The sequence below is a fragment of the Aythya ferina genome (genome assembly GCF_964211825.1).
Source record: "Aythya ferina genome assembly, chromosome: 11".
NCBI classification, from domain to species: Eukaryota; Metazoa; Chordata; class Aves; order Anseriformes; family Anatidae; genus Aythya; species Aythya ferina.
The window spans coordinates 2,694,564-2,720,086 of NC_140307.1; the positions used below are offsets into that span (position 1 = coordinate 2,694,564).

The following is a 25,523-nucleotide window of genomic DNA, read 5'->3' on the forward strand; positions in this document are numbered from 1 at the left end:
CAGGTATTTTCTGAAGTCCAGCCCATCTACAGAAAACATGCAGTTCCCACCGCTTTCTTCAAATCAAAGTGGGAAGTTCTGTAATACGGCAGCTACTGTTGGCCTTGCTACATCTCTAATGTCTGTTCAAGAAGATTTAAATTCAGATAGGTAAACATGCAAATTCTGGTTCTGTTTACATGGAAATTACTTTATTCTTTGTGGATGTGCACTTATTCCTTATTAAATTTCATATGATACTTAGGTTCTCTGAAGAGAACTTGATTTAAGAGAGTATCTCCTTACTGCCTCTTTATCTCTAAATTGGCCGCATTGTGCTCTTTCAACACGGTGTTCAGCTTCATCCATGATAAAATACTTGCAGAATTACAGGTGTCTATATGAAGTTTTGTGTACTCTTTTAGGATGTTTGTGTCCATTACCAGTGCAAGGGGAGATAAGACTTTATCTGTAGCATGAGTGTGGTGGCTGACAAGGTAGAATTGGCAGTTTCAGGTCTATTCTACGGGACTTCTAGTTTGTTTCTGCCTGTTTGTGTACATGTTTGAGCACTCAGAGAGAAACAGAATGCTGACATTCTTAACTTTTTATTTTCCCCTAGCAAATCTAAGCAGCATGACAGTATTTGTGCCAGAAGTATCCAGATCCCCTCGGGAAGAAGACAAAATGCCTCTGGGTCAGAATGTACGAGTCACCCTGTAGCAAGGAGTATCAGTACTTTTGGTCCACTGGAAGAGGACGAGAAGGAAAACCAGAAGATCAGCCATATCATTCCTACTGGTAGCCTGCCTGCTACTTTGCAAGGACCAACAGTGTGTAGTTTTTCTACCTTAAATGTCACTGTTTCAAGTGTGCAATAGATTCAGAAAATGTGTAAACATTAATTAGGAAAACAGATTTAACTATCCGGAGTTACCAGAAATAGTAGGTTGTATTATTTATACTAAGATTTGTTGCTTTTAGATGTTGGTATCTCCCAAAAAGCATTCATAAGATGTTATAAAGATAGTTACATTCCAATTAACAGCATTTTTAATTTTTTTTATCATAGGATCCCTTGGGCTTAGAATGGCGCTTACCTAGTCCTGATCCTATAACGGTTCCTTACCTCAGTCCTCTAGTGGTATGGAAAGAGCTTGAGAGCTTACTTGAAAATGAAGGAGATCATGCAATAACAGTGGCGGACTTTGTAGACCATCATCCTATTGTATTCTGGAATTTGGTGTGGTATTTCAGACGCTTGGACTTGCCTAGCAACTTACCAGGATTAATTCTTTCTTCTGAGCACTGTAATAAAAACTCAAAGGTATGGAATCAGATAAGAAATTATTAGTTATTTCAATAACTCTCAGGAATGTGTCATACAATGTATTGGGCCCAGTCCTGAACTGATAAAAAAAAAAAAAAAAGTGTCAACTGCAGGGAAATAGTGTAAATCTAGAATCTGGGCTCAGCAGTACTTGTGTGGGGTAAGTGTTTAGCTCTTACTAGTCACACTGTGGTTTGTGTCTTCAGTTACAAAGGCAGTAAGTTTCTGATTGGTTTTATTGCCGCTTGATGGCAAGTTGAGCAGTAGGAGGAGGAGAAGGAGGTTATGATTTTAGAAGTGTAGGAGGATGCACAAAATACTTGCTACATGTCACTGACATTCTGTTCAGTTTTGGCTTTCTCTGTGAACAACCTGGTTTTCCAGCAGTTTAACATTAAAAGCTTTTTACTATGTGACCTGTAGATTTGAAGATATATTTTAAATATGAAAGTTTTCATTACTTTGTAATAAAATACCTTTATGTATGCGTTTTCCTGTTCAGATTCCACGAAACTGTATGTCAGAGGACAGTAAATATGTTCTTATTCAGATGCTATGGGACAATATGAAATTGCATCAGGATCCAAGGCAGCCTCTGTATATTTTGTGGAATGCTCAGAGTAAGCTTTGTTTCTTGTGGTTTCCTTTTTTGGTACAGATTTTTATTGTTGTTTTAGATTGTTTTTCTGTGTTAGAATAACTTTGAGCAACTTCGTTTGAGCAACTGAAGAATGTGTTTTGGAAAAATATTATTTTTTTGTGTGGATAGATCACACAAGATACATGACTGAATTTTGATCATACTACTTTTTGTCTTGCAGGTCAAAATCGCACTCTTTTGTTTGAGAGTGAGTGTTAAGTTTGGTGTTGCTATTGTGACATGTTTTGGGAGGGAGGGTGGCTGTATGCTTAGCAGTAAAGTGCTTGAACAACTTTAGTTTTCCAGCATATCTGTTTCAAATCATTGACCAGTATTTCCAATGGCTTTTTCATCATTGTGAAGGGGCGAATAAGAGGGAATATGTTTGTGATGTACTGAACTTACATTGACGATTTATCCATTTAGCTTGTTTTCTTATTTTTGGAGTCTGCTTACTGAGAATTTTGTTGCCACTGTTAGATCATATGCCTGGAAATACGCCTCATGACCCATTACAGCTGTTCAGTTTTCTCCTATATGCTTTTTGTTTCTTTACATTGGTATTATTTTGGTTGGATGTTTATTGTTCTTTGCTCGCTACATATATGCCATTTTTCACAGTTTTGTAGCATCCCACTTTGTTAACAACTTTTTACGTGTTATTCAAAGAATGTCTTTATTCTTACAGCTTTTCTTATGTTTTTCAGCCCAGAAGTACCCAATGGTCCATTTATTGCAAAAAGATGATGATTCTTTTAATCAGGAAATCCTGAAAAGTATGGTAAAAAGTATTAAGATGAATGATGTGTATGGACCAATGAGCCAAATATTGGAAAGACTGAACAAATGGCCACATGTTAAAAGACAGAGGTAAGAATACAAACATGCCAATCTAGAGCAAGCTTGAACAGCAATAAGGCTATTGTAATACGAACAATATTTTCATAGTGTTTTTTAACAAAGATTCATTTTTCCAGCAGCGTTCTTAAGCTTATCACTCAGTCGGGTAAATATTTTTCTTATTTTTTTTCCTCTTCATGCTACAGCCACCTCTGAATGATGGCAAATCAAGTATGGAGTGTGTATATGTGTATTTTGCTACTAAATATAACATACTTATAGATTATAGCACAAACTTAAAAAACAAAAGCAAGAAAAAACCCACATCCCTTATTCCTAGTGTGTATTCAGGGAGTAAGAGGTGTTAAGTTTGCAGTAACAAAAAAGAAGGGAAGCTAAGAAGAGAGGCTAAGTCCTGTATTATTTAGCAAATTATTTTCATTAGCAGTGGAGTTACTCAGAATTATTTTTCTATTAACGTCTTTCCTGCCTGGATTTAATTTTTACTTATTGTAGGGTATATAGCAGCCTTTTCAACAGCTGGAGCTTTGCCAAGATGTTTATTTGGTTGGATGCCCTCTTCATGATAATGTAGAAATGCAGAAAAGCAGACCCTTTACCTGTTTGTTACATTTGGTGGAATTTCCACACAGATAAGCTACTTGTTGACCTAGGGGAGAGAATGTAATTAAATAGCTTTGTTCCTTTATGAAACCAGGATAAGAATTGCCAAATGTGTATATATAATTATATATAATATTAAAAAAAGGCTTATGATAGCATTCCAATTCTGTCCTCTTTCCTTGAGAGGAGAGACTAATGAGTAGAGTGAATGGCAGAAGTTGAATGCTTCCTTCTTAAGTTGGTGTTCTTTCAGTTGCGGGTTGAATCACTGGCATGTTGAGTGCTTTAAGTGCATGCTTCACTATGGGTCCTGTTATAATATCCACTGGTGTGGTGGAAGTTGTCTCAAGGACCTGCCATAAGTGATCTCCATATCTCAGAAGTCCAGAGCATTCTCCAGAGGTCAAAGCTGACAACATTTTAGAGGTGATGATAGGGAATTATGTTCAAGGTGCCATTTCTTATCTTTAAGTGATTCAGTCTCTTCTTAAGAGTAGTTGTGTTCTGTTTTTTTTTTTTTTTTGTGGTATTTAGCATATAAATTGATGCTGTTTTGTTTTTTCTACAATTTCAGGAGCCTTTATAGAGAAATATTATTTCTTTCACTTGTTGCCCTAGGAAGAGATAACATAGATATAGGTAAGTTTTATTACATGTGTTTATGTGAATAATTTATGAATGTATGCAAACTATTTCCAGACTCCTCCCTCCCCCCCAAAAAAAAAAAAAAAAACAACAAAAAACTATAGTCGCGTGTGTAATTCTACAGTAAGTGCTGAATAAAATGACTTCACACTGTGCTGTGTTTTTTACTGCTGGTAAATGTACTAGCTGTCGTTATTTTTGGGTCATTGTTTCAAGCATGGTACATAACGGTTGTCTTTTTATTTCTACAGATGCTTTTGACAGAGAATACAAAATGGCCTATGATCGTCTCACAGCTAATCAAGTGAAGAATACTCATAATTGTGATAGACCACCAAGTACTGGAGTGATGGAATGCAGAAAGATTTTTGGAGAACCATATCTTTAAATATACCTAGATAAAGAGGGGATATCTATGGTGTATACCTGTGTAAAATAACCACTTCAGTCACAAGGAACATCTCAGTCTTCAGTGTTCAAGAACGTATGTACGAGTGTACCGTGGTAGACGGCCTTGGAAAAATTGGGCCTATCTACAGTTGTGGAAATGGACAGAGTGAAACATGGGCCAAATATTATTTCCCTGTCCTTTGCCCATAGTGCAAACCAATGTATAGAAAGGAAGATTGTAAACAAAATGAGTTTTCTAACTTGGGACAACATAATACAGTTCCCTTATTTAAAAATAAAAAAAAAATAAAATAAAAATGATAAAACAGGTGGACAGAAACAATGCACTGAAACTAACATGAGCAAAGCAAATTTTTCGAAATCTATTGTTTACATAGAATATTCATGATGTTATGAAGAGCATACAAAGTTGTATTATACATATTTTAAATTGTTTATAGTAAGTTGATATTTTTTTATTTTTTTTAAATTACTGGAGTGAATTTTAAATGGACTTGCTGAATAAGCAATACAGTGCTTATTTGTTTTGCAGGACACTGCTATTTATAGTAACTTGTCCAGTTACTTTTGAAGAGTGATTTTTTTTTTTAAAGCAGAACAGAAAATGTAAACCTTCACCTAGACAGTACTATAGATACAGGATTTCTGTCATGCACACATGGAAAACGTGTTACCACAGCAATCAGCAGGAAGGAATGGTGAATTTCTGTAGAACTCTACTAACAACACACTGATATCTCTGTAAAACAATTCTGTAGGAATATCTTTCTCTCCTGTTTCCCTCGCTCCCCAGTAAAGAGAGAGTCTGTAGCATATTGAAGAGTCCTACAGATGATTTTATGGCATCAGTACATCTCAGCAGTTGATATTTGCTAACGTGACCTCATTACAGACATGATACAAAGCAAATAACAGCATGCAAGAAGTTCTTCATAAAAATGCAGTGTTCAGAGTCTTGGTGGATGTGTTTGAAACACACTAAATATGGCGCATATATAATGCTAATCCAAAGCTTTTAACTACAGTAGATAAAGCAACCTTGCTACAGGGAATATATAGGGAATGTAACTTATTGTGGCATATTGTGAATAGTTAAATGTACTTGGAATGTCTAGTCTTTCTTTCACAGGCAAAACTTTTTCTTTTCTGTGAAGAATAATGCTATGTCAGTCCTTGTGGTGGAGTCATGGCTTTTTGAATTATGTTTTCTTGTTCTAGAGATTTCAAAAAAAAAAAAAGAAGTGTTCTCCATCACATAGCAACTTCACACCAGAAGGCAGGCTTACAGAGAAAATATCAGAAGTCTTGTATGGAGGTGGGAAAAGAGCCACTGAATTGTACAAAATGCCCTAAACAAATTAAGCTAGACTTTAACAAATACCTTTATTTTTTTCTTTAATGATTCTCCAGTTGTAATTTCTTTTAGTTGTTGTTGTAATACATGTAATTCTAAATATTCATCTGTTCCTGTAGGTCTTGTATGTTGGTCTGCTTACCAGCAGGTATTTTTTTAAATATCTTTAGTTTGCAAGCATGATAATACAGCAATATTTAGGTAGCCTGAAAGGACGTAAACTTTAAAGCTCACGTTTACTTTACTAAATGAAATAGTGAGCCTCTTAGCAGCACTACTTCTCATTTAAGCCTCTATGATGGTCTATGTAACTTCTTCCCAGTCCACTCTAAAGTAGTAAGAAGCTGCTGCCCTAAGGAGAACAGACTTAAAATTTGTAGAGCTGCAGGTAATTGCATCTTGAAGTAAATGCAGTCTTGCTGGATACAACTTTTGTTGGGTATTGAATGCCTCTTCTCTAGCCTGCTGTTAATTACGTAGCTGAGTTTTTGGTTTATTTTTTTTTTTGAAGTTTCCCCCACTCTGAGGTGGAGCTGGCAATGTTACACTTACCAACGTTTTTCACGTTTAATTTATTTTAACAATTTGTGATGCTCTCGTTTGTACTGCCACACTTGTAAAGTATTCCTCATGCATGAGCTATACCTACTTTTTCACCTAGGTACATTGTTCACTGTCAGTGTAGGGTGAACACGTACCCACTTCATTCTTCCAAGGTATTGTGAAAAATACCAGATTATTTTTTAACATTCATTGTAAATACCTTAGTGTGCATGTACGCTCTGCTCTGTACAGTATCTACACTGTATTTACCAAGTAAAAGCTGCATACAGTAATTGCTGTGTATATAAACTCATCCCTATTTGTGCTGTGTACAGTGTAGTGCTCCCAGCTCTCTGCAGTTTTGTTTCCCACATCATTTACCACTTGGGGCAGCCGCTGTTTTATAGCACCTTCAAGCCATGAAGGAAGGCAAATGCTTTTTCCAGAGCTGCTGTGGTGTGTTAGAGGTACTGAGCTATGAAGCAAGCTTCACACGCTCTATTTTAGTCTGACAGAAGCAACTGAGCCTTGTCTCTAACCGCCTCTCGTTTACTAGGACATTACACTGTAACTGTGTGCTAGCACAAGAATAGATGCAACACTTGTAATTTGGCCCGCTTCCACCATTCTAGTCCCGACTTAGCTGTAAGTACTTCCAACTGTCTTCGTATTTATAATGCCAAGTTTGCCACTTCATTCAGATATCAACAGTCCTGTCAGTATTATCAGAAGAGTATATGCTGTATCATGGAAAGGATTTGTGTACACATCATTAAGATAAACAATCTCGCATCCTCAGAGTTGCACTCCTGAAGCATTGCTGATGTTCATTTGGGTGTGCTTTTAAATTAGTATCATGTAGTAGTTCATCGAGTGAAATCATTATACTTAATGAATTGTTTTATAAAGTCTGTTGCAAGTCAGTCCACTGTACAAATATTATAAAAGATGTAGTTGGAATAGTTATACTTTAAGTGGGAAATTTTCCTCATTCATATCACGATGTTCAAAATGTAGGTCCTGGGTGGATAATTTTTAAGCATCATACAGTTCAATGTTGAAACAGTTTTCAAATCTCACTGTCCTTTATTAGTAAAGCGATTTGAGTATATTTTCCAGTACCGCAAAGATGGATAAATATTTGAGACATATTTTCAATTTAAAATTTTGTATGAACTGAATTTTCTCCTTTTGTGTACTAAATAATGCTTCTGTCAAAAACCTTAAAGGTTATACATTTGCAGTGCAATATATATTTTGCTTTACTTATGGTTCCACTGGAATAATTATTGGAGATGAAATAGTGAAATGTGAATAGAAATCGTGCTGTTTCTCTGACACTGCTATTTCCCATTTTGAGGTTTGCTGTTGGTACAGTTACAGCCTGATGGATTAGATTTCCACTGACTAGTTAAGCGATTTGTACCCCCAAGAAAAAGGCAATTCCTGCACGTAAAATCTTTGTATAACAAATGGGAGATGCAAATAGTAATAATAGAGAAGGGTATTTCTGGAAATTATCTCATTGCAATTTAAAAATGGTACTTTGTTAGTCTGCAAGCAGCACTTTTTAAATGAATGGTTGTAGATTTGTAAATATGTAATGTTTAAATTTTATTTACCAAAAATACAGTATGTTGGATGTTTGCTTTGGTTTGTAGTTCCTTTAAAATATGCAAGTCAGTGTTCACAATGTTAAATTTTTTTTTGTCTCATCCAAAAAAGTTTTACAGTGAGTCAATAAAAAGCTTAAAATCCTTCTGGTTATTTTCATTAACACTTTATTAGCTGGATTAGAGTGACAGGAATGTCTGCAGCTCAACTACATTGTATGCTCACAAGAGACGTCGTTAACAATAAACCTTTCAGGTTTGTTGATAGTTGATGCTAGTGGCATTTTTCATAGTGGTTAGATAGAAGACAGCACTAACAACAAGAGTTAGTGCTGGGAACAAGGATCTGTAAACTTCAGAGATCAGTGTCAGGATGAAAACAGAACTCAACTCTTTCAGCTTCCTCTTGTTGTAGTATGTCTGATTCCTGGTTTTAGCTTCTACTAGCAGTAATGTGATATTCTAACCCAGATCTGTTTGGTCTCTTTAACGTAAGATGTCAATTCATATAATATCACTCTGTTGGTAGCACTTACCGTAACTTTTAGGGGATTGTATTGCATCTGATCACAATTTAAAAGAAGCCATATGGATAGCTTCCATGGTTGCTGTGCAATTCTCGAATCCTATGTTCTTCTGCATGCTTTTCTTTGTACACTTTTTGTATATTCTGTGTACAGTTTCTTGGACATAGGTGAAGAATATTGATTATAGATGCTTTATAGTGGCTTTCACCTGAAAGGATGAAAACTGCCTCTGTGTAGGGAAGTCATGGCAAACTAGCTACAACACAAACCTCTGGAACTGGTGTGCTCATTGCTTTAATGCAATATGAGGGATTTCATTTCTGAGATGCAGAACGTGTGTCTACACAGGGCTTCTGAGCAGTGTAGTTCTGTAAGGGCAAACCATAAAGGTCTGATTCTCTTCCCATTAAGTAAAAGATCATTGATTTTGAGTTTAAGCAGCTCATTAGATAAAAGTGTGATTCTGAAAATATCATTTTAATGAGTAAACATTCTATGCTGAAAATCAGTTCCATTACCTTAAGGGGGTTCAGCCACACCCAAAACCTGATGCATCAATATCATAACAGCCTTTACAGGAGTGCCTAAACTTGTACATTATTTGGTACTGGTCATTTTATTACCTGGTCTTTTTCTAATACTAAAGAAAAACAATAGAGGCAGACAAACCACACAAGATTTTTTTTTTAGTATGTTAAAGATATTTTAATCTCAGTAAATTTGTTATAATTCAGGTTGGTTTGATTCAGTAGAACAATAGCTACCTTGAACCCCTTTTGATTTTTAAATGTATGCTTACACACATTGGAGCGTCCAGATGTCATACAGATACTGGGCAGGATATTATCCTGTCTTCTAACATCACGCTGATGATTAAAAACACAAAGTAAAGAGCAAACATAGTGAGCCCGAGTATTTTGTTCATTTTCCACCTACACGCAGCAATTGAGATGATCACAAATAGGAGCATCAGAAAAAGGAGAACAATTGCACAAAACAAACCATTGCTACTAACTGCAACTGGACCGAATCCGTTGAAGACTGAATAAAGAAACCAAGGAACTGGCAAACTGCAAGTAAAGGAAAAGTAATTGAAATAAGTGTTTGAAGATAGCTTGTTTTCTGCATTATAAATAAACAATTTTTCTAAAGTTTTACAGGGGAAAAACAATGCATGATTGCATTTGGTATAACTCGGCATGAATCTGATGATGTTGGCATGGAAAAATTGCATTTGGATAATGCATACACTATCATAATGCAATCCAAGTATCTAAAAGGGTTTTTAAAATAATAACTGTGAACTTAGTGTCTCTGTGTGCTCTCATGAAAGAGTAAGTCCTGATGTGTTATTGATGGAAGATACAGGCACGGATCCAGTCTTGATGCTTTATTGATGAAAGGGGCACAGATACCAAGCCTTGATTGCATAGAAACTGAATGTCTCTGAGTGACTGGATGGGTATCCTGCCTGTAAATCTTTGACATTAGCCAAAGATCAGTTGTATTTTGTCCTGAAAGATCAGTAATTTGCTGATTCAGAGTTTGGTGAAAATGGTAGTGCTATTTCAAACTAAATAACATTATTTTAAGCTGTAGAACAATGACCTAAACTATCTGCAAATTTAATATTCACTCTGCAGCAAGTTACAAAAACCTATCTTTCCTGGCTTGGTTAGGTTTTCAAAAAGTAAAAATAAATACATGAACTAATACTCACCCAACAGTGATATCGAAGATATTGCTGCCTACAGAGCTGGAGACAGCCATGTCACCTAAGCCTTTCCGTGCAACAATGACACTGGTGATAAGGTCAGGGATTGATGTTCCTGCTGCCAGTATGGTTAACCCCATAATTTCCTCTGATATTCCAATTGTTTCACCAACCTAACAGGACAGTGACAGAGTACAGCTGTTAGTGTTGGAAGGCAGAATTTAATTGCTCTGTTCAGCCTTCTAGGTTTTGTGCCATATACTTCTCATCCCCTTAACCATGGTAATATTTTTCTGTTTTATAGGATAAAAAGTTAGATTTTATAATGCATGTTGATCTCTATTTTGCGCTATACTATAGATCACAGTGATCATCTGATCACACTGTTGCCAAGACTGAGGAAGTTGAAGTTAGTTACAGTGCAGCATGATCCTCTGTCCTAAACTTGCCTCTTCTGGATGTATTCTACCTTTCCTACTCCAAATTTAACATTGGTTATGTATGATCCGAGAGCTTTGGGAAATGATGGTCTTTGGATTTATGGGTTGATCAACTCTGCGTTGAATGTGCAATAGATCATTTAATACAAATTGAATCTACAAGATATAAAAATCTGTTTTCCAGAACAACAGGTGAATATTAAGGCAATAGGAGTTGAGATAACTTAACAGCCTTCAGAATCAGAAGCTGTATTACCCTAGAATTTTAATTAAGTAAGGGATAATTTTGTTCTGCACAAATGCATTCATCAAATAGGAAGTATTAAGATAAATCTTGGTGGCACTTTTCCTTTCACTGATGCACAAATTCCCTTGGAAGCTCTTGAAAAAGAACTGTCAAATCAAAAAGAATGAAACTGAAAATTCCCTTTTGGGTTTTGACAAATTTTCTACTGTTTTAATGGATGACTGCAGCCCTAATTCATCAGATAAAATGCCACAGTGACACACTGTTCCGTATCTTTCCATCTACTTGTTTTGAAATGGTCTTGTTTGCAGACAGAAAATAAACCCCTCACCTGATGAGCCCACCACACCATAAGGTAAGAGAATACTGCAATCCAGATGATGGATCCGAAAAACGTGATGACAAAGAATTTCTTTGAATCCTGTTAAAACCAAGTTTGAAAAGAAAAACACAGAAGTTTCAGAAAAGTTAACAATCCTCAATTAAAACTGATCACCTGAACTACTTCAGTGCAATCAATTGTTTTAATGTGGACCCTCGTCTCTGTATTTGTTGTGTTGTTTTTTGTTTGTTTGTTTTTCTGTCAACTTGATTAGATGACTGATAGTTGCTAGTCACTTGTGGATTATTAAATTAAGTATCTGGAACTCTGCTGTGCTGCATCCGGGGCTCCTGCCCCACCCTCTGCAGCATTAACAGCAATTCAAGTATACAAAGACTCTTGACAGAAAAATAGAACTGAGGGGTCCTTCTGAGAGGAAATCTATAGTTTGGTTAATGAATCCAGCAGCAGAAGTATGATAGACTCTTACCGGATTTCTAACATCAGGCATAGTGCTCCAGAGAGGGAAGACAATGGGAAAGAGGAAAAGGTAAATTGCTTGTTTTTTCCTAGTTTCTGGCCATTCAAGAGATAATGGCTCATCGTTTTCTTCATCGTCTGTGCTGTCGTCATCACTGTCATCCTCGCTCTCAGAGCTGCTGTCTTCTGAGTTATCGCTCTCTGAAGAGGGCTGTAGGTTGGGGGGAAAAAAAAGCCAATATGCTTTCACACTACCAAGGAGCTGCACAGCATTTATTCACCATAGCCTTGCCATGGCAGAGGTCATGTTTGTAACGTGGCTGATGGCAACCACAGCCCACATCTTGTTGTTGTGGGACAATATCCAGGTATAGCCTGTCTGGGTGGAGATGCTTCTAGGTGATGAGAGGACTTGTGATTGTTAACTATTTTGTGTAAGTCAACTAGAATGAACTTTCAGGCAGGATTTTGGCACAAGTGGAACATTTGCTGTCTGTTTGAAAATCTTTCCTCATCAGAACAGCCAAATTTCCTCAATTGAAAGGAATGATTAGGGAAACGAAACACAAAGTCATGCTGATGTACACAATACAGGCAGTTATTGATCTTGCCTTATCTTGGAGTAGCCCTCTGACCTCAGAGGAGTCAACTGAGGAGAAAATGCTATATACATGTAGGAGCAGTTGGTGTCATGTTTTAGACCTGATTTGTCTTTGGTCCTAAACTTAAATGTATAAACCAACTCCTCGCTAATTATGGGAAATGCATTGGTTTGTATTCCAAAAGCTCAAGAGAGAGAGAAAGAAAAGTGTCTATGTGAAGTTTGGTGTGGACCGAGCTCTTATTGCCTGTGATCCTTCAAATACCTGCCCATCCTGTGGTGCGTCTGCCTTCTGTTTGTCTTTGCTGGGTTCAGAGTCACTGGCAGGAGTTACCTGAACGGTCTTTGGTGCCTGCTTGTCCTCTTCTGCTAAAGGTGACAAGAAGGAATAACATTTTCAGTCATGGTAGCATCAGGTGATCACCTCCTGTGTCAGCAGGTGGGTTCATGTTTACTACAAAAATCTGTGGTATTTCATGTTCAACCTAGTCTGGTGGCTTATGCTTTCTGCTCTCTGTCTACTGTGAATTGTCATTTGTAAAAGCAGGGCAGAATCTGGCCAACCTGGTACAGAAAGTCATAGGAGCATCAATGTAGTGCTCTGAAGCTACTGCACAAGGCACACATATAACAACAAGGAAATGCTAATTATCTGATCTCCATCTGAACAGTGTTCCTTGGTTTCAGTCTGGATTCTAAAGACTATCAGAGCCATCCTTACAAGTCAGAAAGATGTAAAGCTTTGTTTCCCCTTTTCTCAGTTAGAGCATGGCGTTCTCTGAGGAACTGATGCTGTCTGATGCTTCTGAGAAATGACTGTTACGTGCTACCCGACTTCAGTCCCTGATCACTTGGTACATATTCAAGTACCAATAGAAAAGTGCTGACACATACAAGGAAATAAATGCAACATCCTCTGTGCTGTTCCTCTCTTAACCTGCAAAGCCAAGAGGAATGCAGAAACCACAGAGAGCAGTACAGATACACAGATCACACACAGCAGAGGTGAGAGGGAGGGCCTGACTCTGACATGTGATCCAATGGAATTGATGCGGTGCTGAAAACTTGCACCAAGAATTTGTTTTGTTTCTTTTCTTGTTTGTTCTCGTTCACATGGGTGATGCCCAGTGTTGTTAGGTACACAGGTGACTCTTGTATTGCAGCAGTGAGCTTCTGGAGGTGGACCTCCCCCACAGAATTTTGGTTATTTTTCTAAATATCCATCCTCGTTAACAGTACAGATCCATATTGTAGCATAGGCCAGCTCTTGCCTAATCATCTCAGAAAGTGCTGTATCAGTAGTGAAATAGAAAAAGGAAGAACTATCTGAAGTCAGGATGCACAGACCCTTAGAACTGCTTTAGGCAGTCAGCATGGTTTTTCTCTGTGGAAGAGTCTTCTGTGCTCTTCTGTGCTTTTCTGCAAGCGTGCCTTATTTCCAGGCTAGAATGAAAGTATTTTGTATTAAAGAACACCTCATTTGCAGGGTCTGCCAAAAATCAGCAGCACAGCAACACCCAAATGCTGTCTACAGTGGGCTGATTTCCCCTCGTCCACCCTTCTGGTTGCAGTTTACACTACATCCTCACAGTGTTTTTTGTTTGGAACCTATCTCCCTAGCCAGTCCTGTGGGGATGGCTTTTATTGTCCACTGTTAGTGTACATCACTTGATTTCTGCTGCATTATTACAGCAGCCACCTGTGATCAGTAATAAAATCTGTCATACTGTAGCGTTTCTTTGCCGGCCATTGGATGTTGAGAGCTGGGAATGTGTGGGATTACAGTGCAATAAGGCAAGCAGCACTGACTTTTCTTGCACTCACCTTCTGATTTTGATCCTTGCCCAGCCAGAGAGTCCACCTTGGCCTTAGCTATGTTGCTCAGGATGTCAACCTTATCTTTAAATTTTGCTGTGAATGAGAAAGATGCATTTGTCAGCAGCTGACGACTATGCAAGCCCCTCTTTACCTGCCTCCCCACCGCCAACATACCCTTATTCTTGCCTTGTTCCTCATACATGGTTTGCAGTCAACATTGATTTTGAGTTACCTTTCTAGCTGTGCCCCTAAGGTTTTGACCACTGCTAGTTGACTGTGTTTTATTTAAATGCTTAGTACTACAGTAATTATGCCAAAGATTTGATATGTAACTAATACCCTTGTATTTAAAAGAGGATCTAGAGGGAAGATGAAATCCTTTTCAATTCAGTAATACGAGGGGATATCTGCACTTTTCAGGGAGCAAATACAGAGGGAGCAGGAGGAATTTCAATGCAATATAATTTTGTTCCCAAAGGGCTGATGACTTTGTTCAGGCTAGATTATGTACAAGCTAAAAATGACACCTTCCTTCTGCCATGTGGCTTCTGAAGAGGCTTTGCTGTGCTGCTTGCAGCCCGGCAACCTGATGGTAAGGGGAAAAAAAACTTTTTTATGTTCCAGTTTTTGGAAAATGCCATTTCAAAGTATATGCAAATGACTCCCCTGTCAGAGAGACACTTGAAGCTTAACCTGAGCTCCTGGTATCCAGTTTCAATATGGCTCAGGCTGTCCTGCAAAGGATTACCCAGGAGATCATTTTCACCCGTGCAGTGTCCAGTCCTGTGTTTCTGAAACTGCTGAGGACTTCTTTTATTAAAAAGAATGCTCTGCTCAGCTGAGCTGCTTTGTTATTATTTTGTAGAAAACTCTGAAGCTGTGTTTCTCCATAGTTAGATGTTGCATTCAAATGTCTTAACTCCTACTCTCATTGAAAGTGAGCAAGTCACCGGCTCAGAGCAAAGCCTCACTTTGCTCTAAGCTTTATCCTCTGCTGAGCTGCCTACCCTGTGACTGAGCTGAGGGTCACAGAGCTTGTACATGGAGAGGCACAAGAAGTTATGCCTGGCTTGTGGGGGGGGCTGCAAATTAACTCAGTGTGATAAAACTTTCAGAGGAAAATAATCTCCTGTGCTGTTGACTGTGCAACCAGAATGTGGTGTTGTCATTTACCTCAAGGGCATGGCCCTGTCATTTTATTCACTGCCATGATACTGAGTTAATAGAAGTAGCAGGTCCAAGCCATGCGGGAAGATCTACGGTTCTGAACCGAAACTCATGAAAATCAGGGGATTTTGGACGTGTCCAGGATCTGTCATGGTCTCTGACATTGAGGCCGCTGGGGATGAGTCCTATTCTGGTGTGATTCCCTGACAGAAACACTTTTCACCAGCTTGGATTTCCAACAAAAATTTGAATGGTTGGAGAGGTAAAAGGATGAGCTCCTTTGAAAGGTTGGCTGGGACCAAGAAGCCCAACTCTCTGCTTCCATTTGCTATTGAAGCATAACAGAAGGAATATGAAGCGTTTTGGTTCATTCTCACTCTCAGCTGCTGCTAAGCACAAGCTATGAGAGGCAACGAAGAGGTGACCTTCTGCTCCCAGTCTCCTCCAGCCACTGGAAAACACTCTTCCTCTGTTCAGCTTCTCCCAGAAGCTGTCACAAAAGCTTCTGTCAGCAGGGTCAGGGCAGTCAGGCCCAGTCTGAAAACGATTACATAAATTCAAGCTCCTGGCTCTCTGCCCTCACCTGGGCCGCAGGCTGTGAGCACTGACCTGAGCGGAGCCTGTGAGCAGCATCCCTCTGTCAGGATAAACAGCTTAGGCCCAGGGCACTATCCAGTTCGCGTGAGATCAGCCTCATTTAAAAAGGTGTTAATTCCTCTGACACACTTTCTGTGCAGGATGTACTGAGATTGGAGGAAGAGTTGGCTATAAGCTGGCCAGATCTGCAGGTCAGCATGGGGAGGAAGGATATCTGTCAGCTCAGCCCCTGCTAGCTCTGGGGATTAGCCCGGCTCTGCCAAGCAGGCAGCGTGCTCGCTGTTTCAGCAGCCAGGGACCTCAGCCTGCTGGTGCAGCCACAGGTCCTGTCATGGCCAAGCATTTTGAGGGCACTGCCAGTGTTCATGGTGCTGTGGTGTGTGTGCCAGGCTGCCCTCTCAATGACAGGGCAGTCCCCAGGTGTGATTTCCTCACCGGGGAGGTGCTGACTGGGTGCTATCAGCTTCCAGGAGCTGGTGTACAGGGAGATCTCTCTTCAAGCTCCATCAGGTTCATGCTGTGTGCTTCAAAGTCCGCTCAGCTGCTGCACTGGTGGGTCTCCAGCTGCCTTTTGGTGCTGCTTTTTAAGTATTTGTTCTGCTGGTAACTGTGCCACCTGGTCCGAGAGCCTGTCACACAAGGCATGCCTACATCCAGGAGCCCTGAGATGGCCTCCAGGCAGGTTTCTGCCCTATGGATTGCCAGCCTGTACTTGGGGTTGCAGCTGCACTTCTGCCTTGAATTTGGCTCTTGTATTTAATTCTTTGGCTCTAATATTTAATCCAACAGAACTAACTTACACCATGGATGATGGGGAGGACTTTTTATTTAAAATTTGGCACAAATCTGGTGCAGGTAACCTAAAAGTGCAGGTAAAAAAATATGTTTAATCTCATGATTTTTTTTGGCCCTTTCTATCATGTTTCTCTCCCTTAAAACAAGTGATTGAATGCTAAAGAAGCAAGAAAAAACTGTAGCTGCCTTCAGTTTTTGAGCTCAACACTGCCTGCTGCTTTATTCTAGTCTAATTTCCCAAACTATTAGCTCTTTAAGTGGGACATACTGGGAGTTAGGCAGCTCTAACAACACTGCTGCTGAATCCTTTGCCTTCATCCAAAAGTAAAAGCAGGTTTCTGTCGTCGTCTCTGACTGTAGTGTGTACAGGACAATCTGATAGTAAGTCTGGAGGTTTGGAAATGAGAGGGTCCCTCCGTGTTTCGAAAATCCTTGTTCCCTTTTGTTCCTCAACAGTTCCCTCTGGTGTCTAGCCAGGAGATCTTGAAAAGAACTCAAGCTCTGCTTCTACACACTTTCAGAGAAAGTAGGGAAAAGACCAAAGTTGCTAGAAATTACTAATTTTAAAAGTGGTACTTTTAAAATATAAACTTCTGTCAAAAATATAGTTCAGAATGCAATGTAAATGTTAAAACTTCTAAAGCAAAACACCTGATCTTCTGTAGGCAGAGAAAAGGACTTAAATAATGATCTTTTCCTAATACAAAAAGAAATAACAAACATTCTGAACTTAATCCATTGTTCAAATGAGAAATTCTGTTTTGCAGGGGGTTTTGCATTAGAAACAGTGAAACAAAGTTTGTATCCTTTGCCTCTGGAAGTTGTTTTTGGAGGCCCAGTGCTGTCAGTTTAACACTTTTTAATTCTTGCTGCTCTGAGACAGCTTCTGTGCTGCCCAAGTAAAATGCAACAGCAGCATAAGGAAGGAAGCCCTAGAGAGATCCTACTTGCAGTAGGTTAAGGTAGGAACTGCTGAGAAATAGTCGGCAACCTTTTTGTTTTGTGGAGTGTTCTTTACCACAGCCTCTATTTGCTGATGCTACAGGCTTTGGCAAGAAGGAACAAGGACCCTTGAGGACAGATAGATGGCTTTGGGATCATCTTTTATACTGGAACCTAATTACAGAAATGTGTCTGGTACAGACTGTTCCGTACGTGCTGCAAAGAGAGGAACTTTATGGGTGATCAATGGGAACCAGGCACCCAGCTGTCCTGAGGGCACCGAAGGGCTGCAGTAATATTAACACAAAGGCTGTGCTCGCAGTCATGAAACACCTTGGCAGGGTCAAATCCTTTTCAGAATCACCCTGGGGGAGTCGCTTCATCTTTTTGGCAAAGGCTGAAGGCACTTAGGTGGCTCAGTTTATTCAGAAATGATTCTTTTTCTCTGGATTATCTTTTCTTTAGGTATGAATTTACCAGAGCAAGGAGTGTCTCCTACAAGATACATAGTACCTGGGACACTGGCCCCTTGATTCTGAGAGCTGTGCTGTTGTAATATTGGTAACTTTCTTTATCATTACCTTTTCTTTATCATTACCTTTTCTGTTTCAGCAGTGTTGAGTGGAACAGGTATGCACCTGGGGCAGAGGTTAACTTGGTGGCATTATAATAGCAGAGTCTAAGGAAAAACAGCCTTTTGGAGGGACTGCAGCCCATCCTCGCTGCTCTGATGAGAGTTGCTGAGGTACATAAGGTCACGCTACCATCTAGTGGCTGCAGCACATAGAGACAGTAACTCAAGGTCTGCCTGGCTGAAATGAGAGGGGAAGTTTTCTTTCAGAGGGAAAATCCAAACCACCCCCCAGTCCCAGTTATTCAATCTTCACAAGTCACGGCACTGCAGCCGTTGAAAAGCCTGGCTTTTCGATGAAAATCTGGCTGGGGCAGTGCTGTAGCACTTTCCTTGTCCTGGGCTAGCACTTTTGGGTCCCTGCAACTCCTGCTGAGGTCCAAGGGTTTCACCCAGCTGAGGACACCAGCCTCAGTCAGAAAGCCAAGTGTGTGCAGGCCTGAGGCTGCACAAACGCATGTAGAGGTGCAGGAAAGTTAAGGTGTTGGCGGGTCTCTGAGTAGCAGCAGTCCCTCAGGTCTAGCACTTTCTGATGCTAAATCAAATGGCATGTCCTCTCATAGGTTTTTGGTTTTATCCCTGTGCTGTTCACTCCACCTTTTGCAGGGAGCAGAATGGGGGGGCAGTACAGCAAACCCTGATGAGTCTGGCTCTTGTTAGGCTATGATTAGTAATTTTATAGGTGCCTTCACTAAAATCTGTCAAAACGGACACTTTTCTTTCTTGTTGTCCTTATAAAGCCTCCTTTGTTCCCTCTGTCAGTTCATGCTGCTGCGATTTTGATCTGGAGAGTCCTTTTTGTAACCTCACTGATAGACATGAGAGACATTTATCTGCTTAGCTTCAATCTCTCTTTGAATGGACAGCAGATAATCTCTTTAGAACAAGTAGGGCAAGGGAGGGGAGGGACAAGGCATATGCTAAGCTAGGAAAGAAAACCTAAAAAATGCCTTTTTTAACATTCTTTAGCATTTCTTGGAAAATGAACCCTCACCCTGCGTTTGGATTAAAATTGATACAAGGCAGCATGTTTAAGATTTGTGTAGCAAGACTCTGAGTATGTCTGGAGATGTGGCTCCTCTGCACCCTGGGCAATTTAAAAGGTGTCTCTTAGTCCTGAGCTTATCAGCTCTTGGGTCGTGGGCAGTTGGCCCATTGCCTGCAAAGTGCTGTGGGTAGAATCATAGAATGGTTTGGGTTAGAAAGGACCTTAAAGATCATCTAGTTCCATCCTTCAAGGGCAGGGAAACCTTTCTCTTCACCTTTGGTCAAACACTGGAACAGGCTTCTTAGAGAGGTGGTTGACACCCCATGCCTGTTCTAGAGACATGACTGCTTGGGGTGTACGGGGAAATATGATGAGACAAAAATTACAGGCCTAGCCTTCAGTTATTTCACTGTTTTATGCTTAGTGGTGCTTCTACCAGCAAAAGACATGCCCCCAGGTTAAACTCTGTGATCAGGGATGCAAAATGAAGTCCCTCGGGTGTGGAGCACGCACTCACCTCCTGCCAGGGGGTCCAGGGTGTGGATCATGAGTTGGAAGATGGTGCTGCGCATTTGAGAGTTGTGCAGGGAGGCTGAGCTGCTGCCTCGCTGTAAGGCCGACCCAGGCTACGGAAAGGTACAACGCAGCAGTCAGTAGCAGTTTCCTCCTCAAAACATCTTAACTCTTGGCTTTGCTCTGTGCAGGGGATGCATTTATGCAGAGGCTGATCTCCCAACCCTAGGAACAGTAGGAACCCTTCAGTACTTGCTGTGGGAAAGGACAGATGCTACCAGCCTCTGCTCTGGGAGCCCAGGAGGAAAATCAGCCACAAAACCAGGTCGGAAAAGTTATGCTCTGATTTCCTCTATGCCTGTTTTACCCTGTTTAAAGTGTAGAACTAATAGCACTCTGCTAGTCAAATCCACTCGGGCAACCTGAGATGTCTCTTAGTTTTTTTTTTAATTCCTTTGAGGACACAACTCAGCCAGGTGTTCTCTTAATTAATTAAGCTGAGAATACAGTGCCAAATGTGGCTGGATCTTTGCATGAAGTGGGATCTGGTCCAGGTTTTTTTGATACAGAAAGTGACACCTTTATTCACAACCTAACACGGGGAGGGGCTCAAAATATGGCTTCCTTTCCCAGCTAAGTTACCTAGACCTACCTGCAGCTTCTTCACATCTGCTGGCTTCTTTGTTCCATCATCTGCAACTGCCCCACTGCTTTTCTGCATGCAAACAAGAAGAGAAAGGACTGAATGCCGTTACCGCTTCACCTGCAGGAATCTAATCTAATTCACCTTACAGGATCTAATGGCAGTTCTTCAGGCCAGTGTCTGTGAGAAAGTGGAGACCCTCACAGCCATGTGGCCACTAAGGGAGGCAGGATTCTGCCTACAGCTCCTTGGTGAGGATGCGGAGATGGTCCCAAAAGGCCTCTACCTTCTGATTCCTGGAGATGTACACAGCCCCAGACTTCATCCCCAAACACCTATATCCTGACTCATTTTCCAGCTGAGGCAGACTGAAGGTGCAAAGGGATGCCTTTTTCCTGTGATCAGCATTACCTTCCGTGTAAGTAATTAATTTTTCCCAAGGGCTAGCCCCAGCAGCTCCATGTCATGGTACTCTATGCTAGTGTGAATTCTCTGTAAACTTAAATTACAAGAGTTTGTTTCCTTGAGTCTGAAGGGCTGGTAATTTCTGGTAATCTGTGATACGCGTATGTATGGCTGCAGTATTTTGCACGTGCATCCCAGTGGAATATAACACATGAACTCTCAGGACTCCCAGCCACGAACCCTGGCCAAAAGCCAGATCAGGAGGAGGAAAGAAAGGCACTTTCCCTGTTCTGCACGCCTTCAGCTATCCTCACCACTCTCCATTCCATTCCTTTAATTATGTGAAGGGAGTGTCAAGACCAGAAGGGACAAAACAGAACAGGCTTGAGCGCCATCACTGAGGCATGCATCTGCCTGGTGAACCATGCCAATGCCAGAGGACAGTGTGAAATCTAGCAGTCTGTGCTCCACAGCTGGCAGTAGCACCAGTCAAGAGGACAAAGATGCAACAGGAGTAGGAGCAGGGGGAATGGACAGAGGAGAAGTGTACAGGCAGACTCAAGGGAGTCTGTTCTGTTTGAGTATGCACTTTGTCAAGGAGATGCAGATTTTCATTGTGTTTTATGACAGAATGAATTATTTCCAACTTGCCCTTTGAACAGTAAGGACACCAACCTTCCGCATATGCTCTGCTGATGCTGCCTGCACAGCACTTAGCTTCTTGTTCAGCTCCTGCTTCACCCATTGTTCTAGGTACACGTTGTATTTCATAGTGAACACATATGTGGCATAGGCAGTCAGTAAAAGGAGGCTTTCCCACCAATCAATGACACTGTCTAGGAAAAACAGGATGAGCATCATTAAGTCTACAATGTAGAATGAGATGTCTCTAAATAAAGGCCACCATGTCAGGTGTAGTATCTCCCTTGAGAAGAGGGCACAGGTGCCAATGACAAAGAGGATATTAAACACCGCTGAGCCCACAATGGTACCGATGCCCACATTGCTGTGTGAGATGAAGACACCTATGAGGGAGGTGAAGAGTTCTGGTGCTGATCCACCTGCTGCCATGAAGGTGGCTCCAGCCACATCTTCAGAGATCTGCAACTTGTCTGTGATCACTCCCAAAGCAGGGACAAAATACTCATCACACACTATGGCCAAGGCCACAAATACATACATCATGCCAAAGATGTGAAGTACAACCCACCCTTGCCTGCGTTCTTCCACACTGAATAGGTCCTGGGGATATTCTCCTTTGGACTCGTATGCTGGCTTTTCATCCGGGTAGCTTTCACTGGCATTTTCTCGCTGTGGTGTTGTTCCCACTGATGTAGTGGTGGGCACAGTTGGCTCAGCATCCACATATACACAGTGCCTTATTTTGGGTGCTGCTGTGACATTGCCTGTTGTGACAGTTTTGTTGCTGGAGAGGTCCCTGGAGGTCACTTTCACAGGGTCCTTGGGTTGGGGTGCTGTGTGCAGTGCTGGAAGGGCAGAGGGGCTGAACTGGAGCTGGTAGACAGAGAGGAGCAACACTATGGCAAGCAAGAAAAAGATTCGGTTCCGTTGTAGCCGCCTTCTCCGTGGTAAATGCATTTCCTAAAGGTTCAAAAATCAGGTCTGTGTCCAGAAGCCACTGAAGACTTCTCTTGATCAGCAACTTGCGCTTATATCCACCATTGGAGCTGCTAACTGATCTTAGGCATCAGGAGTGAAACTGCATGACACAAAGTGCAGAATCCTGCAAAAGAAGACCTAGTGTGAAAAAGAAAGTAGTGCAACCTCCTACCATATGGGTAACATTCATTCAGTGAGTGCTTTTCTATGTTTCAATAAATACAAATGGACCTAAACAGGTAAAGTCAGATCTAAATTCAAGTTTCTACCTTTATATTTTTTTACTGCTGGAGGCTATGCTGATTAATAATCATAGGTCTAGCTTAATAAAGACAGGAATTGTCTGAGATGGTCCAATCTGAGCTGAATTCTGATCCACTCAATGCTCACATCGAGGAGCTATTAAGGTTTGTGTTTTCACTGGAGTCCATTAGTTATTTTGCTATATTAATAACTGGGCCAGCATTCTGCAGGAGGGAGGATATGGCTTCTATCAAGGAGCCTACTAGCACTCTAAACTGCTAGAAAAGAAGCTCTGAAGAAAAACACATGCTGTTAAAACCTCCCTTGAAACACACCAGTTATTCACTTAGGTAACCTCAACAGGTGTATGAAAACTGTTTGATAGTTCCCAACTATGCTGCTCTGTGGCTCTCCAGCCTTGACTCCCACAGAATACAAGCCAAGCAAATGGTGAGCTTTTACTTCTAGTTTGAGAAAAGCAAAAGGAAGGCTCAGTTCTAGTAACACTTGGGGTGCTGAGCTTCCATTTGTTTCTATGACTACATCTTTTCCAGCCGTTCTGTAGAAGACAGAGCTGGCAAAGTAGAACTGTAATCATACCTTTTATTAGGGGATAATTAGCATATCTTGCATAATTATTTGAGCAGCATTTTGAAAGAGACACAAATGATAAATGCTAGAGCAATAGAGCTTACATCTGTGACAGTACGGAGACAGTGACTAGGGGCTGGACAGAATTTACCCTTCAGCACTGCTTGGATGTTTTACCGTAGAATATCACTCTTCATGGATTCTCTCTCTTTTTTTTTTTCTCTATTCTTGAGCTGGATGTGAATCACAGTTTTGTAAGCCATTCTCAGATAAGCTCTTCATGCAAGTTAGCACACTTACCCTCTTGCATAACACCCAGTGAAGTAATCAGCCTAAATTTCTTGCAAGACAGGCATTATTATCTTCTTTTAAATAGTTGGGAGGATCACTAAGGCAACAGTAATAGAGGGTCATGGGAGTACCTAGATAAATAGATGGTATAAGCTTTGCTTTTGATATGCAAAAAGTACATGAACATGCATATGGCAGAACTGAATAATGCAATACCACAAATTGCACGTTAACAGAGAATAACCCTTGCTAATAAAAATGAAAACGTGAAAAGAAAGACACACAGGGAACAGAAGACATGTGAACACATCCCCCTATTTAAATGCTCAGTTTTACTCCTCTCAGGAATAAGCTGCTTAAATAGACCTTTTGCAAGAACTATAACCAAAGCTAGGATGAACTGTTACGAGCGCTCCAGCCTTTCAGCAATACCTGACCATCAGCCCCTTTGTTTCCTCTAGTTTTGTAACTTCAGCACTTCTTTTCCAGAGAATATTATATCTTACAAGTCAGCTCCTGATCAGCTCCTTTCTCACTGGCTGGACTGTCTCAGTCAAAAGCGATCTCAAGCAATCATGCAAACCTCCACAGCTTACCTTACAAAGATGCTGTCCAAAAGGATGAGGAATACCAGCGGTTGAACGTAGTGCTGGAAATTTCTTTGATACTTAACAGCCGTTTGGGAGATGCTGGTGCAGGGAGAGGCAGATGAAAATGATCCCATTTTCACTATGCCTCTGCAACAGAGTTCTAATACAAGAGAGGGTCAGTTGTGAAGGACATATTACTGAAGGAATAGCCAATCCAGTTTAATACCTGCAACCCTAAGAAGATTATACAGTATTGTATAGATTTGGGTCTATCTCTGAAGCCAATACCTTTGTCTGCTACTACAGATTATTCTCAGTATGAGGGCAGGAGATAATTTCCAGTAAAAACTACAATATAAAAGCACCAAATCTGAGACACCTACCATCAGCTATGGAAGAGCTGTCCACTGCTGGGGTAAATCACCTTGCTTCTCCGTGTGGTGCAGTGGTCACTTCAACTCACTTCAACAGAAGAACAAGAAGATTCTGAATTGATAACTTTAAAACAAACTTGTCTGAATGGAAGTGGTACGCTCAAGCTTTGCAGCTGAGCTCACCGACACCCCTCATGCTCACCCCCATGTTTACTGAGGTGGGAGAAGGAGGTCCCTCAGCCAACTGGGATGCTTTTTCGTAACCTTTTTTCTATATACAGCTGTCTTTGTTGATTGTTGCAGTACTTTTCCAGAGTACTGGCATTAAATTAGATTGCTTCAGCTTTACTGATAACACTGTTTTTCCAGTTGTGTAAGATGCAGGTGAGAACGATGCAGGTCAGCCACTTTACGCGTATCAGAAATCAGGCAACTTACTGGGCTCCTGGTGACCACTTTTCTATGGCTATTACTTTTCCCATGGTTATTTTCTCCTCTTATGCACTTCTGTGAGGAAGAATTAATGTTTATTGGAAAATTCTTGAGTTTTTCCCTTTCTCAAATAGCCTCTCTGTCCTCTTGGGTTTTGCCAATGCTCATGGACCTTCCCCAGACAGCAGCAAAAAAAAAACCTCTTGGCCAGTTTTTCTGTTTGTTTGTTTGTTTTGATACGAGTGTGCTTCCACACAGAAGGGGAGCCCAAGTTCTTCCTCATACCAAGCTGCAAAAAGCTCAACCAGGCACCAAGGCCTTATATTCCGTACCTCAAACACCTCACACTTTGCTCTATGCACTGAACTAATTCGCCTGTTTTCTGAAAGGGGCTATTTACATTTTAAACAACACTGCATGCTCTGCACCGCAGAAATACCCCACAGCTGCAGGTTATGGGCTGAAATCAACATTTTGAGGCGTTTTGAGGTCCCGCGCTCAGCATATGGAGAGGTGGGGTGGGGGCTGAGACCCCACCGGGCGCTGCCGGGCCCAGTGCGGCCGCTTGTGAGG

At 40.8% G+C, this 25,523-nt stretch overlaps 2 protein-coding genes across 9 annotated transcripts in view; one reads left to right on the forward strand and one right to left on the reverse strand.

Annotated features, from left to right (window-relative positions):
- Positions 1 to 8,125, forward strand: part of DENND4A (DENN domain containing 4A) — a 51,379-nt gene extending 43,254 nt beyond the window's left edge. For 3 of the 5 annotated variants that reach the window (XM_084532744.1, XM_084532746.1, XM_084532745.1), the window contains 8 exons: positions 4 to 150; positions 602 to 812; positions 1,052 to 1,306; positions 1,812 to 1,929; positions 2,131 to 2,157; positions 2,657 to 2,819; positions 3,988 to 4,052; positions 4,310 to 8,125. In XM_084532744.1, coding sequence (XP_084388870.1) covers positions 4 to 150; positions 602 to 812; positions 1,052 to 1,306; positions 1,812 to 1,929; positions 2,131 to 2,157; positions 2,657 to 2,819; positions 3,988 to 4,052; positions 4,310 to 4,446 — 1,123 coding nt within the window. In that variant the 3' untranslated portion in view covers positions 4,447 to 8,125. Of the gene's footprint in view, positions 1 to 3; positions 151 to 601; positions 813 to 1,051; positions 1,307 to 1,811; positions 1,930 to 2,130; positions 2,158 to 2,656; positions 2,820 to 3,987; positions 4,053 to 4,309 lie in introns of those variants that run through there. The other 2 variants (XM_084532747.1, XM_084532748.1) reach the window with 2 other exon arrangements.
- SLC24A1 (solute carrier family 24 member 1) lies at positions 6,819 to 25,395 on the reverse strand. 4 transcript variants are annotated; one of them, XM_084532758.1, is made up of 13 exons: positions 24,528 to 25,395; positions 24,151 to 24,304; positions 23,564 to 23,685; positions 22,020 to 22,553; positions 21,485 to 21,641; positions 20,414 to 20,476; positions 19,766 to 19,874; positions 14,135 to 14,221; positions 12,576 to 12,679; positions 11,720 to 11,920; positions 11,239 to 11,328; positions 10,227 to 10,393; positions 6,819 to 9,576 (listed from the first exon to the last, which is right to left on the reverse strand). In XM_084532758.1, exons 4-13 carry the CDS (start codon positions 22,406 to 22,408, stop codon positions 9,327 to 9,329), a joined length of 1,617 nt encoding a protein of 538 aa, XP_084388884.1. In that variant the 5' UTR covers positions 22,409 to 22,553; positions 23,564 to 23,685; positions 24,151 to 24,304; positions 24,528 to 25,395; the 3' UTR covers positions 6,819 to 9,326. The 4 variants fall into 4 exon arrangements, with proteins under 4 accessions (XP_084388884.1, XP_084388883.1, XP_084388881.1 ...); XM_084532757.1 differs by having other exon boundaries at positions 12,576 to 12,676; positions 21,485 to 22,553; XM_084532755.1 differs by having other exon boundaries at positions 21,485 to 22,553.
- Between the last annotated feature and the right edge of the window lie 128 nt (positions 25,396 to 25,523).

What these genes read in the sequence shown, in the direction of transcription:
- SLC24A1 (XM_084532755.1), bottom strand. Translation starts at nt 22,408, where the DNA reads ATGCATTTACCACGGAGAAGGCGGCTACAACGGAACCGAATCTTTTTC. An exon ending in ACGCACCACAGGATGGGCAG is followed by an intron (nt 11,921 to 12,575) that starts GTATTTGAAGGA and finishes CCCAACCTACAG; the next exon opens with CCCTCTTCAGAGAGCGATAA. An exon ending in TGCCTGATGTTAGAAATCCG is followed by an intron (nt 11,329 to 11,719) that starts GTAAGAGTCTAT and finishes TGGTTTTAACAG; the next exon opens with GATTCAAAGAAATTCTTTGT.